This window comes from Exophiala xenobiotica (assembly GCF_000835505.1).
Source record: "Exophiala xenobiotica strain CBS 118157 unplaced genomic scaffold supercont1.1, whole genome shotgun sequence".
Lineage (NCBI taxonomy): Eukaryota > Fungi > Ascomycota > Eurotiomycetes > Chaetothyriales > Herpotrichiellaceae > Exophiala > Exophiala xenobiotica.
The window spans coordinates 2,143,050-2,155,755 of NW_013562494.1; the positions used below are offsets into that span (position 1 = coordinate 2,143,050).

At 52.1% G+C, this 12,706-nt stretch overlaps 6 protein-coding genes across 7 annotated transcripts; 4 read left to right on the top strand and 2 right to left on the bottom strand.

The window, feature by feature from the left end:
- The first annotated feature begins 172 nt into the window (after positions 1-172).
- On the top strand, positions 173-2,750 carry PV05_00825 (uncharacterized protein). The gene has a single exon (XM_013465752.1). It carries the CDS (start codon positions 232-234, stop codon positions 2,578-2,580), a length of 2,349 nt encoding a protein of 782 aa, XP_013321206.1. The 5' UTR covers positions 173-231; the 3' UTR covers positions 2,581-2,750.
- Positions 2,751-2,778: 28 nt separating this feature from the next.
- On the top strand, positions 2,779-3,697 carry PV05_00826 (uncharacterized protein). Its single transcript, XM_013465753.1, has one exon. It carries the CDS (start codon positions 2,871-2,873, stop codon positions 3,510-3,512), a length of 642 nt encoding a protein of 213 aa, XP_013321207.1. The 5' UTR covers positions 2,779-2,870; the 3' UTR covers positions 3,513-3,697.
- An 803-nt stretch (positions 3,698-4,500) lies between these two features.
- Positions 4,501-6,548, top strand: PV05_00827. 2 transcript variants are annotated; one of them, XM_013465755.1, is made up of 3 exons: positions 4,501-4,989; positions 5,044-5,133; positions 5,211-6,548. In XM_013465755.1, exons 1-3 carry the CDS (start codon positions 4,602-4,604, stop codon positions 6,062-6,064), a joined length of 1,332 nt encoding a protein of 443 aa, XP_013321209.1. In that variant the 5' UTR covers positions 4,501-4,601; the 3' UTR covers positions 6,065-6,548. The 2 variants fall into 2 exon arrangements, with proteins under 2 accessions (XP_013321209.1, XP_013321208.1); XM_013465754.1 differs by having other exon boundaries at positions 5,044-6,548.
- On the bottom strand, positions 6,216-8,497 carry PV05_00828 (uncharacterized protein; the record flags this gene model as incomplete). The annotated part of the gene is made up of 1 exon (XM_013465756.1): positions 6,216-8,497. The coding sequence occupies exon 1, from the start codon at positions 8,472-8,474 to the stop codon at positions 6,216-6,218; it is 2,259 nt and encodes a 752-aa protein (XP_013321210.1). The 5' UTR covers positions 8,475-8,497.
- A 222-nt stretch (positions 8,498-8,719) lies between these two features.
- Positions 8,720-12,025, top strand: PV05_00829 (uncharacterized protein). Its single transcript, XM_013465757.1, has 3 exons — positions 8,720-9,504; positions 9,561-9,589; positions 9,666-12,025. Exons 1-3 carry the CDS (start codon positions 9,497-9,499, stop codon positions 11,711-11,713), a joined length of 2,085 nt encoding a protein of 694 aa, XP_013321211.1. The 5' UTR covers positions 8,720-9,496; the 3' UTR covers positions 11,714-12,025.
- PV05_00830 (prefoldin, alpha subunit) lies at positions 11,504-12,678 on the bottom strand. Its single transcript, XM_013465758.1, has 3 exons — positions 12,377-12,678; positions 12,051-12,311; positions 11,504-11,970 (listed from the first exon to the last, which is right to left on the bottom strand). The coding sequence occupies exons 1-3, from the start codon at positions 12,558-12,560 to the stop codon at positions 11,891-11,893; spliced, it is 525 nt and encodes a 174-aa protein (XP_013321212.1). The 5' UTR covers positions 12,561-12,678; the 3' UTR covers positions 11,504-11,890.
- Positions 12,679-12,706: the final 28 nt, after the last annotated feature.

Genomic DNA, 12,706 nt, shown 5'->3' on the forward strand with positions numbered 1-12,706 from the left:
GGAGATTTCTCCGCAGGCGCCAAGGCGAGCGAGAAATGTGGTTTGTCTGACTGTCATTTGTTCACGCTATTTCGCAGTGAATCATGGTATTCTCTTTGTCTGACAGTTTTCTGGCACAGTGTATCGAAGATTTCAGATCATCTGCCTGCGCCTTCTCACTCTCTACCCGCGCGACTTCGCGCCCTACGTATCTTTGACATAGTCCACCGACAAGGACACCAGACATTCAATATGCCAGTCGTCAAAGGAGGTGTATGGACCAATATTGAGGACGAAATTCTCAAAGCCTCCGTTTCCAAATATGGGCTGAATCAGTGGGCACGAGTATCGTCGTTGTTAGCACGAAAGACACCGAAGCAGTGTAAAGCAAGGTGGACGGAATGGCTGGATCCAGGGATACGCAAGATCGAGTGGTCGAAGGAGGAGGATGAGAAGCTACTACATCTGGCAAAGCTGATGCCCACACAATGGCGGACAATTGCGCCTATCGTTGGCCGAACTGCTACCCAGTGCCTTGAGCGGTATCAGAGACTTCTCGATGAAGCCGAAGCACGAGAGAATGATGAACTGGGGCTTGGAGGGCCGGAAGGTGGCGAGGCGTCCGCGCCCACAGGGGATACTGTGCGAAAACTACGACCTGGTGAAGTTGACCCCGATCCAGAATCTAAGCCTGCGAGGCCTGATACGATCGACCTCGACGAGGATGAAAAGGAGATGCTAAGCGAAGCAAGAGCACGCTTGGCAAATACACAAGGAAAGAAGGCGAAGAGAAAAGCTCGGGAGCGACAGTTGGAGGAATCAAGGCGGCTAGCAGTGCTTCAGAAGAGACGAGAGCTGAAAAATGCGGGCATTAACATCAAAATAACGACGCGCAAGAAGGGCCAGATGGATTACAATGCAGATATCCCGTTCGAAAAGCAAGCTGCGTCCGGGTTCTACGACACGCAGGACGAACAGGCAAAAAATGAGCGCGAGCGGGAGATGTTTAATCCCAGAAAACAACAGTTGGCGAGGAAAAGACAAGGAGACCCCGAGGACAACGTTGATTCGAAACGGCAGAAGCAGGACAAGGACAAATCGTCGTCAGCGGCTATGGCTGCCGCGGCAAAAGCTGGTCAGATGCAACGAATTCGTGAAGCTGAGCAGAAAAGCAAGCGGAGGGCACTGAATCTTCCAGCGCCGCAGGTCAGCGAGAGCGAGTTAGAGGAGATAGTAAAGATGGGTATGGCAGGCGATAGGGCGATCAAGGCAGCTGGAGAAGATGAAGAAGACAGTCGTGGGCTTGTGTCCAACTACGCGAATATGGTCGGTGCGACACCTATTCGGACACCTCGAGCGCCGGCGCAAGAAGACCACATTGCCAACGAGATCAGAAATATCAGGGCCCTGACAGAAACGCAGTCATCCTTGTTGGGTGGCGAAAATACACCTTTGCTTGAGGGCAGCAGTTCTACAGGATTTGACGGTATTGCTCCGCGAAGAAATGAGATGGTCACCCCAAACCCCATGGCCACACCATTCCGCCAGGGAGGACCGGACGGCCAGATAACCGGTGCCACACCGCTGCGTACGCCACGGGATAACTTTACGATCAATGAAAAAGGGGAGCGGCAGCTGGTCGGCCAAACGCCCCGCGACATTCGACTAGCTGAGAATGCAGCAAAGAATTCACTGAGGGCGAGACTTGCTTCTCTTCCAAAACCCAAGGAGACTGATTGGGAACTCGAGCTGTTGCCGTCAGAGCAGGAAGAGGCAGCTGCCCAGGCGAGGACCGAGAGGGAAGATCAAGAAGAGATCGACCGGCGAAGGCGGGAAGCTCAAGAAGCTGCTGCTGCTGCGGAGTTCAAGCGGCAGACGCAAGTATACCAGCGTTCCTTACCTCGTCCGAAGACAGTTGACTATAACTCACTCGCCTCCCAAGCGCTGTCAATCACCGACCCGATCCAAGCCATGATAGCCGAAGAAGCTGCCCTTCTTATGGCGCAGGACGCCCAGAAATATCCTCTGCCAGGCTCAAAGGCCATCGGCAAGCCTCCACGATTGAACTCGCTATCGGACGATCTGATTGCCAGAGCGCGTCAGGAGTTGGCCGCCGCATGTAACGAGGCTGACCAGCAATCTTACGTGTCTGCTGTGGAGGGAATTTACGATGCTGGAATGGAGCGCGATGCAATGCCTTTGAAATTTACCGAGAACACAACGCCTGAGGAATATCAAGCTGCATTTCAGGCCGCACACAAGAATCTCCTCGATGCCGCTGAAGCTGGCAACAAGTTGGAAAAGAAGCTCGCCCTACATCTTGGTGGGTACCAAGGGCGGCAAAAAACGCTGAAACAAAAGATCGCGACGGTCTATTCACAGATCGAGGAACAACGCGCACAGCTGGAAGCTTTTAGGGCATTGCAGATTGGCGAAGAGGGCGCGCTAGCCAGACGACTCGAAATGCTGAGGGATGAAGTCAATTTTGTGAGCCGAAGAGAACGAGAAGCGCAGGAGGACTATCGGGCTGCTAGAGACGAACTGCGAGAATTGGAGGCCAACCGCGCGGTCGAAGTGAACGGGATCAATAGACATTCTTGAATTGGCGGATCTTCCTTGAGGAGGCAACAAGCCATGATTACTTATCCGACTGCATTGTGCTGCAAAGCTTCCCTGGACTTGGGTGTCCTAGCACCAATAGCGGCACATAGACAATCTTATGTAATACGTATCGTCTGAGTTACTAGTAATCTCGTAGAACTTGCTGCAGGACTTCCGTTACCCCGTACTTACTATATATTTGGCGTCCATCATTCTGCTGGACATCCCTCTGGATTCATCGTCCACGAGTTGCTGGCTGTTCGACTGATTGCAAATCCAAGAATAATCAAATGCACTCATCTCTCTGGCTCATCGCCCCAAGCGACGACCATGCTTTCAACAAGTCTCTGAAAGAGCTTATTGGGAGCACTCTGCCGTCTGACTTCCCCCATGCACCCAAGAACAATTTCATCCCGCACGTCACGATCACGTCCGACGTTGATCCCTCGAAGACCTATGGTTCGAAGCCGCAGGAGTGGCTCGACAGCCTCGCCCTGCCCGAATTCAAGCGCGAGGCGAACGAAGTCATCATCGAGCTTGAAGAACTAGAAGCCGGCGAGCCATTCTTCAAGAAGATCACTCTGCGAGCCAAGAAGGATGCGAACTTTGTCGAATTGGCCGCCAAGTGTAGACAGCAAGGCCTGAACTTGTCTGAAAGCGAGGCGCAGAAATGGGCGGAGAATGAGTACCTTCCGCATCTGAGCTTGTTCTACGGCGACATTCCCAAGGACGAGGTGCAGAAGAAAATCGGGCTTATTGAGTTGCAGTTGGGCTTTGAGCTGGGCAGTCTGTTCGATTGCTGTGGTGGGACGCTGGCGATGGGTGCGAAGTTGGTGCTCGTGGATACGAGCAGGGCAATCGAGGAGTGGAAGCCGATTGCGGAACGAGAGTGTCCTTGGGTCATGTGGAGGATGGCAAAAGGTCTTCTATGACCGCTGCGATCAATCAAGAGCTTGCGCTCCATGGTGTTCTGCGTATGTAATACTCCAGTTTGCATAGGATCCTGTTCATAAGCGGCGCTGTTGAAGTGCTCCACACGTATGTGAAGAACATGATCTACGTAGTCGTTTCCCACATCTTTAACAGGAATGTCGAATGAGAACATGGTGAGTTAGAGAGGCAACGACGGAGAGTATATCAACCTGGTTGTAGTCGAGTGGCAGCTAAAGTAAACGGCCCCAACCCGCACATCAGCTTCAGAAGCGATAGTCGCGGACCTCTTCATGTTCATGGCTAGCAAGTAATGCTCGGGAGTGAGAACACGTCCAGTTCTTTGACCTTGTGTGCAAGCGTCAAATCCCTATGGTTCCACTCCATCTTGTTGCACTCTGGCCGAGTCGGAGTATGCGTGAAGCTGACCCCCTCGGCAAGATGTAGAGCTGTCGATCTGGAGAGTAACAGAGCCGGTGGCGGTCCTGTATGATCACCCTAACGTAAGACATATCGTTGTGTTGAGGATTATCAAAGCACCTGTAGATCAACAACAGTTGTTATTCGGGTTCGATCAGAAATATGGCACTGTCGGTCGGTCCCGGTACGTGGCATGACTGGATGATGGGAAGATCTTACGAGTACGGAGTACCTGGTAATATCAGTAGTTACTAGTAGTACTCATACTCTTCTTGAAGGCCACGTGTGTGACAACCCCGCAAGATCTTTGGTCTTTTCGAACCAACACCCTGGTTATTGACCATTTTCGTCTACTCGCACACGAGGATGCTCCTGCTTTGCGGTTCCGAGACTCGTTTCGAGAAGGAATAAACGAGGGGAAGACGGCCTGTGCTGTATGTCTTCTCGCTTACGCCTCCTCATCCAGGAGCCAATCATGAGACCCCAAGAACCAGGTACCGTCAAGCGGTACGAGTTACAAAGTGGTGTGAGCATCAAATGGTTCTGAGATCAGACTCCACCACGCAACAAAACAATCTTCAAGTCAGCAGATTTGCGATGGCTCGACCTTCGTCAGCTCCCATTGTGGTACAAATACGAGGAAACTGCATACTCAAATCCCGCCATTCAAGATGAGTTCCGCTGCAAAGAGACCTATATTGCGAACCTTGTCGCCGGTCGTGGGCTCGTCAAGGGAGAGTATATTTATATCTTGTCGGATCAGACCTTCCACTCGGCTTTGTACGACTCCTGGAGGACGATTCTACACCAATACACACTGTTCCGGCTCCGCAGCGAACACAAAACTAGAGGCTAAACGAAGCATTCCTCTCACAACCTGTCAGCACCCTGTCGTGAAGGGATCACATACGCACAACTGCTGGAGTAACCGAGCTTACATGAGCACGAGCACGAGCACATCGACCATGAAAGCACTTGTGTACAAAGGAGAAGGCCAGTGTGCCCTGGAAGATCGACCGATCCCACAGGTTCAAGAACCGACGGATGCTGTAGTAAAAGGTAAGTCCCTTCCCGATCCAAGGACCAGGAACATGTCGCCGATTAATGTCATAGTTTTGTATACGACAATCTGCGGCACGGACCTGCATATTGTGAAGGGCGATGTGCCGACTTGCACGCCCGGTCGAATTTTGGGTCATGAAGGTACGTCGTTCTCAAGCAAACTCCGGATTCTCGGCCAAAGCACCGTGGTTGGGACTGACGGGAGGCGGTGTGTGTAGGTGTCGGTATCGTCCACGAACCCGGCTCCGCGGTCTCCCGCTTCAAGAAGGGCGATCACGTCCTGATCAACTGCATCTCCAGCTGCGCGACGTGCGAGTATTGCCGACGCGGCATGTACAGCCACTGCGTCAAGGGCGGGTGGATCCTCGGTAACACGCACGACGGCACGCAAGCTGAGTATGTCCGCATTCCCGTCGCAGATAGCAGTCTCCACCCTGTGCCCGAGGGTGTGAGTGAGAAGGCGCTTGTCATGCTCTCGGACATTTTCCCGACAGGTTTCGAGTGCGGCGTGCTCAACGGCAAGGTCCAGCCTGGGTCGACCGTGGCAATCGTGGGTTCGGGACCGGTGGGATTGGCAGCGCTCATGACGTCGCGATTGTACTCGCCCAGTCTGGTCATTGTGATCGATAAGGATCCCAACAGGCTGAAGGTCGCGAAGAAGTTTGGCGCGGATTATGTGGTGAATAGTGGAGAGATGTCTGTCGAGGACGAGATCATGAAGATCACGAACAATGTCGGGTGTGATGCTATCATCGAAGCGGTGGGTGTCCCGGCGACGCTGGAGATGGCGCAGGATCTGGTCGCGCCGGGCGGGACGATCGCCAACGTCGGTGTGCACGGGAAGAGCTGCTGTTTGAAGATTGAGAAATTGTGGGATAGGAATATGTCGCTCACGACGAGGCTGGTGGATACGGTCACGACACCCATGTTATTGAAGTTGTTTGCTGCAGGCGGGTTGAAGCCAGGTGATTTGATCACGCATGAGTTTGCATTCAAGGAGATGGAACAAGCATATACCACGTTCCAGGCGGCGGCGGAGCATCAGGCGCTGAAGATGTTGATATCGATGTAAATCTTTTGGGTTTCCAGGGTGCTCTGGGGGTTGGTAGCGATGGTCGAGGAAAAGGGGTCTGCAGCAGCTCAGTAAGGACTCGAGCTTTGGCACGAATTGAAGTTGTACAGTTCCGTGATTGGTTTCATCTCTGTCCACGGGCGCGATGGGCCTATGCATTGAAACCCATCCCCTTGACCTCCGGATCAGCCATGAGCGCGCTCTTCACCTCTTCTTCTCCGACCTTGAACCTGACCTTCCCTGCTCTCTCTCCTCTATTTCTTGCTTCCATGGCTATGATACCTGCCTCCACTAGCTCCATAGCTGCGGCACCAAGGGCGAGGACACGAGGCATCTTAGACGATGTCTTCCCTACCTCGGTGTCAACAAGAAGGAAATCATGGATCGCACTGTTCTCGGCAACATGCACAATGTGCTTGGCTTCGACAACGACATCGCCCAGGGTGGACTCGGCGACGCCTGTGCGTCGAGACCGTGCAAGGAGAGCTGCCAAAAAGAGCTTCGAAGAGAGCGGCACAGACTTGAGATGTTGAGCCACTGGAGAAGATGTTGCTTCGTTGATGGCTTGCCTGATCGTGGCTATCGTGACCCGCGCCAGTCGTTTCGTCTTATCAGTCTCCTGAATGTCAGCCTTGCTCCTGTTTTTACGGCTGGGCGTGCCAGCTGCCACTTCTTCGGCATCTGCATCGGACGCCACGTCCTTCTTCTCCTGTGACTGTTCCGCAATTTCGACTGCTCGACGACAAATATCCAAAGCTCGGCGCGCATCTCCTGATACTGCGGCAACCTTCTGGCTCGCAAATTGGACAGCGTCTTTGTCCACGATGTTACCGGCAACGCCCTCCAATCGCGAAGAAATGATCTCCATCAGCTGGGTGTGCGTGTAGCCAGGAAATGTTATTCTGGTCAGCCCCAGTCTTGAGCTGATCTTGTTTGACAGCGTCCGCTCGGGCAAATCCATGGTATTGGCGACAGCGAGGACAATGAGCCTCGAGTGACGCATGGCGGGCCAGTTGAAGAAGTTGTACATGACACTCTGGTTCCTCGTTACAAGTTGGTCGAGCTCGTCCATCAGAACTACACATGGGATACGGCGAGGTGACGGGTGAGAGAATTCCTGTTCTAGCAGGCTCAGAGCGTGGTTCGGGCTGACCCGGTCGCCTTTCAATGCTTCCCACAGGAGTGAGTATGATTGGTGTGGTTCGGTGACTTTCATGCCGTTGATCTCGACAAAATTGAAATCATCGAGCTCGTCATTTAGAACTGCTTGGTGAAGTGACGTTACCACTTCTCGAACAGTGGCCGTCTTGCCGGTCCCGGGCGTCCCGGATATGTAGATGCAAGCCCCGGAGCCATCGACGATGGCTGAGTAGAGATGTGAGTAGACTGTACTGAATTCGTTGGAGCGACAGGGAAGTGACGTAGGGACGGCGGAAACGTGCAACGTGGTTCGCGCATGCGAGTATGGAGTAGACATGCATTGTGAGGGAGAAAGGACTCGGGTTCCTAAAGGAGTGATCTCTATAGGCTTCTTGATGAGTATTCGTTTGTGCGTGGGAGTGGTGTATTTGGAGGACTTGACAGAAGAACGTGGAGTCGAAACGGCCGAGGTCATCTTTCGACGTTTACTGGGTGTCTTTGGTCCATCGTCCGCGGTCTCTTTCAACTGGTCATATTCGAGGTCTTCTTCCTTGCTCGCATTCTCTCTTTTGCGAGTTTTGGTCTGTTCCTTGATCCAGTCGATCAGGTCCAGCAAGTCTTCTGGGCCCTTGTAGATCTCTTCCCAGACAAAGTCTTCGGTGAATCGCAGAGTTCTCTGCTTGACTCCTCGTCGGCATACGATGGTTTTGGCATATTTGCTGGCTGCTGATTTTGACTTAGGGGGTTTCCCATCAGGATACTTCTGTAAGAAAGAGTCCTTTGATAAAACTGTAGCCTTCCCATTGATTGCTGTTAACGGGTTCATGTTGAAATCGGTGGTGATATAAGATTCATTGGGTAGCACATCCGGTCTGATCTTGGACCGCTTCCCAAAAGCCAGCTCCTCGGGGGTGCAGAACCATTGAATATACACGGACATTTCGTCCTCACCATCCTCGTCGGTTTCTGAGAAGGAACAAATGAGCCCGACCCAGTCTTTGCCTTGCTCTGGTGATTTCAGGAGGATTGAATCCCCCACTCGGACACAAAAGGAGCCCATTCGTGCACCAACAATCTGTCGCTTTCTTGAAGATTGGCTAAGAGAACTGGCTTTTCGTTTCTTTGTCGGTGTTCTGTCATCATCGGGAGGTTCGGGCTTTTCCTCGTCGTCGTAAATCCATTGCCAGGGGTGATCTTCGTATCCAAGCTCATCATCAGAATCCTCCCGGAAAAGACCGCCTTTTGTTGAATAACTTTTCTGTCTATGCATGGCGGTTACCTTTCTGGACAGACCTCTGGTAAGTTATATGCTGATCTTGAGCATTGAAAAGCTGATATTGGAAGTGGACACGCTCAGAGACGGGAACACGCCGAGACGCGCGGAAGAAAACGCGAACGTGACACGAAATCAATTTAACCAGTTGGGATTAGTTCAGGCAAACGAAGACATCTTTCTTGGCGCGTTTGCGTCTTCTCAGCCTTGCACAGTCGGCTCTACATAAACAGCTTGAAGAAAACCGACGTACGGAGTACGAGGACGGAGGCTATCCGAACTTGAGTCGCATAGCAAGCAGGACGTAACTAGGATGCGCGAGATGATTTCCTTCTTGTACCCAGTCTAAGTGACAATCTCACGAAGAAACCTGATCTCCTTTTGTCTGCAGAGAGGGAAGCCGAAGGACCACAGGAATACCTGGATCTCGCAGGCAGAGTGGCGGTGGCTGTGGTGATAGATCAACCTCGATATCTCTGGCGTGCCCGTCAGGCATAACGAATTGTATCTATAAAATGCAGGTTTGGGCACACCATTCATAAGCTTGACCTGGTTTGTTTGCCATGAAGACGACCGAATGACAAAGCCTCCTTTTCCACAAACGGAGCACGTCTCTCCTAAACTATAGGACTCTGCGCTGATCGGAAGGTACAGCTAGTGAGGAAGGCGGCCATTTGAAGTTGGTGTTGCTTTCTCAACCATTCCATCGCCATTGTGCTTCCCGCCCTGTTTGCCGCCAACTCAATCGCTTCAATCCATTGCAGGTTTCTTTCCCTGCTGAGGGAGTTCAACAAGAGGACAAGGCATCAACAACACCATCAGATTCAAGCATACGAGGCAACTCAGCTGGCCTGCTATACCTACCTACTCCCATATCTCTTCGGTCGATCTCCTTTCCTCACACCTCGATACCCTTGGGACTCATGGTCAACCGATCGGGCTCCTGAAGTCTTCTCTTCATGTCTCTCTGGTTATTCATTCGCCTTTGATTGTATCTTGCATTAAGACAAGCCGCGACCATGAGCGAGTGAGTCTGATTCATTCCCTTTCATCACATTCTGGGTGGCTGACTTCTCGATCTAGCCATGAGGGCGAAGGCCTCGACCTTGAAAGTACGTGGTCCATTACCCGTCCCTCACTTGGGATCCTCCTCTTGTCGCCTGCAGCCCTTTTTCTGACAACCTGTAGGATGGGAGGTAGCCACCTTGCCAGGCGCGTCAGTCTACTCCTACGCCGCATCAGACGTGGCCTATCAAACATTTGTTCCCGGCGAGACATCATTTCACCCGCCCACCGCACCTCGTTATATGCCTCCAAGAGAGTCCTCAGATCGGGTCATTTCTCAGAAGGTCCTTGGCCACGCACCTCGCTATCCTACGACTCACGGCCAATATATTAGGATCCAAGATCAGTCTTCCAAGAGCTCTGCAGAACTACTATGCGATGCTGATCGTACTCCAAATGGCGAACTCAAGCTGCTTACGCCGTGGAGTAGGCTTCGGTACATGGCGCTGAAGATGGGATCACTACCACATCCACTTCAGCATATTCAGGATGTCATGAACAAATTTGATACATTCATCCGAAAGCCGGAAGACCAAGATGAGACGCTCCATGTATGGGGCGAACCCAAACAAGTTGAGCTCACCATAGCCGAACTATCACAGTGGGAGCAGGATGTGCGCAACACTTTCGGCGAGAATAAGACGTCTACCGCCTGGACCAAGATGCATGCGCTTGACGGTCGTGCGGAGCATCGTCTGGACCGACGAAGCAAACAGAAGGCGTTGCATCAACATCTCAGAGAGGCCTCGCTACCCTACCCTTTTCAAGCTGCGCTGCTCTGGCCTAAGGATATGGACGTGGATGAGTTTGAAAGTGTCAATGAGGACGCTCTCGACCAACTGAGGGCCTTATATATCTGCCGCATCGGGTTTCCCCCGGCCGACATTCAACACATTATCATAGAAGCATACCAAGAGCAGGACGTCATGAAGCTCATTAGCAGGATACTCAATCTTATCAAGGAAACCATCTCCAGAAGAGATCAGCTTGTCATGGTCAACATGGTGCATCTTCCAGAGTATGAGATCTACAGAGACAGAGTTGGATTACAAGACAAGGACCCGCGAACGGATTCATACCTTCCTACGCTGCATGGGAACCTAGCACCCAGTGAACAGGGATATGGAAAAGACCGACAATCGACTCACAACAGCAACCGCAGAAAGACCCGAAGAGTACTTGACTCCTCACTCAAACGCTTGAGGTTGTCACAACAGCACGTACGCCTGAGAGTTGTGTTTGGGGAACTGGGTTTCACCCTCTTTCAAAAGCCGGCAGGTGGAGCAGACACGTACACATTCGACGATTTCAGTGCCATGGTCACCAAAGGTCGGACCAAACTCACTCTCAACAGTCTTCCCGTTCGACAAGGCGACATCATGGACTTGCCCGACATACTCGATTCAATGGAAGCATTTTCGAACCGTACAGAAACCTACGGAGCATTCTTTGACTTTCCTGCCAGAAGTGCATACACCACACTCCGATTGAATACCTCATTCACTCCCAACGCCATAGGAGAATTCGATACTTTGGAGCAGCAGTGGTTGGAGATCGGCGACAAGGTCTCAAAGCTGCAGGTCAGTTTGTTAAGCTTCGACCGACCCGACTTCCAAATCACGCTGGACGCCTTCCCATTGTATCATGATGCAGAATCCAGGCCGGATATGGAGAAGTTTCGGACCAATCTGTCGTTTGAAGCAGCGCCTACCGGCAGTGGATCAAGACCTCGCCGACGAGTCAAATACCCTCCAGCTCCGCAAGTGCAGACCATGTCCGAGCTGACAATGATCAAATGGAATTTCAAGCAGACAGACGGCGTCTTCGAGCTTCGTCGCAAAGACGTCTATGACGAGAAACCAGGCAAGAGAAGCCCTTTCCCGGTTGAGACGAGATGGCATGCACTGTACTACTATCCAGAATGGGACATCTTAATGGGACAATTCTCTATCATTAAGCCAGGAGAAGATATCAAATGGGCCAAGTCAGTCGCAACCTTCTTCCCAGAGAGCGACAAGACGGGAAGCGCTTTACCACAAGGCTTCAAGAACTTCATGACAGAGGTGGAAGAGATTCAGGAATTGCTAGCAGAAGCAATCAGCCGGTTGGCCAAGGGAAAAATGAGGGCGAATGGCGTGAACGGAGGCCCGCAATCTGTGAATGGAAGTTGATGAAGCCTCGTGGAGGACATTGAGCGGCGAGTCCTGATACTCAGTGGGTGCCCGGTGCCCGAAAAAAGATTGAAGCTCGACGCAAATGGTGAATTTGTCTTGTATTGGAAGTGAGGAAGACTTCAGCTGGCAAAAGCGGTGCAGATTTTATTTTTCTCCCTGCTGGTTTGGCTCATTCTACCCTGCGGTTGCTTGCGCTTGTGGTCGACTGGTTCCTGAACTACCGGTCTGTTCAGCGAGCATTTTTTGCCTCAGCACTAGATGGAGCCATTTTGTCAGAGTTGCGATCTCAAAATATTACCAGGAACTTCACCCGCTTGAAACGCGTGGTACCTACCATCTTCAATAAGTCGTAGATTCTCATTCTTCCCTCCGACTGCCTTCTCGATTTCCGCCAGATTCTTCGTCAGATCGTCCACTTTCCCCTTGTAGAAAATGATTCCATCTTCTGGTGACTTCTCGACGAAGAAGCCTGTGCCAATGTCCACCAGGATGGAAGGTGCGGAGGACTTTTCTGAGGACGAAGAAGAATCTGAAGGATTCGCAAGAGTAGCAGGGACGTAGAGAGAGGTCGTGAGCGGGATCAGGAGTGGTGTTTCTGCAAGCAAGACAGTGGTTAGCGGGTTGCCGGACATGTGGTAGGAATAAAGGAGGGTAGCACACCTCCGCTTTTGCCTTTGACGCCGTCCTGTATGCTTTTTATGCAATCTTTGAACCGGGACTGCGCGGCTCGGAGACGCTGGTACGAAGAGCTCAGGTGCTCGAGTTCTTGGGACAAGCGGGCTTGAAGGGCCGAGAGTTGTTGAACGGACAGGGTGGATACGTCGACTGCGCCTGGCTGGGACATTTTTGCTGGCCTGGCGCGTGTGGAAGGCTCGTCCCTCTGTGACAAGAGAGTGGAGGGAGGTCGATCGGGAGGTTGTCAGAGGCGGCAAGAGTTGTGCCACTGGATTGCGGCCGAGGAGGGATTTTTTGGTAGAAGTTGCGTTGCGT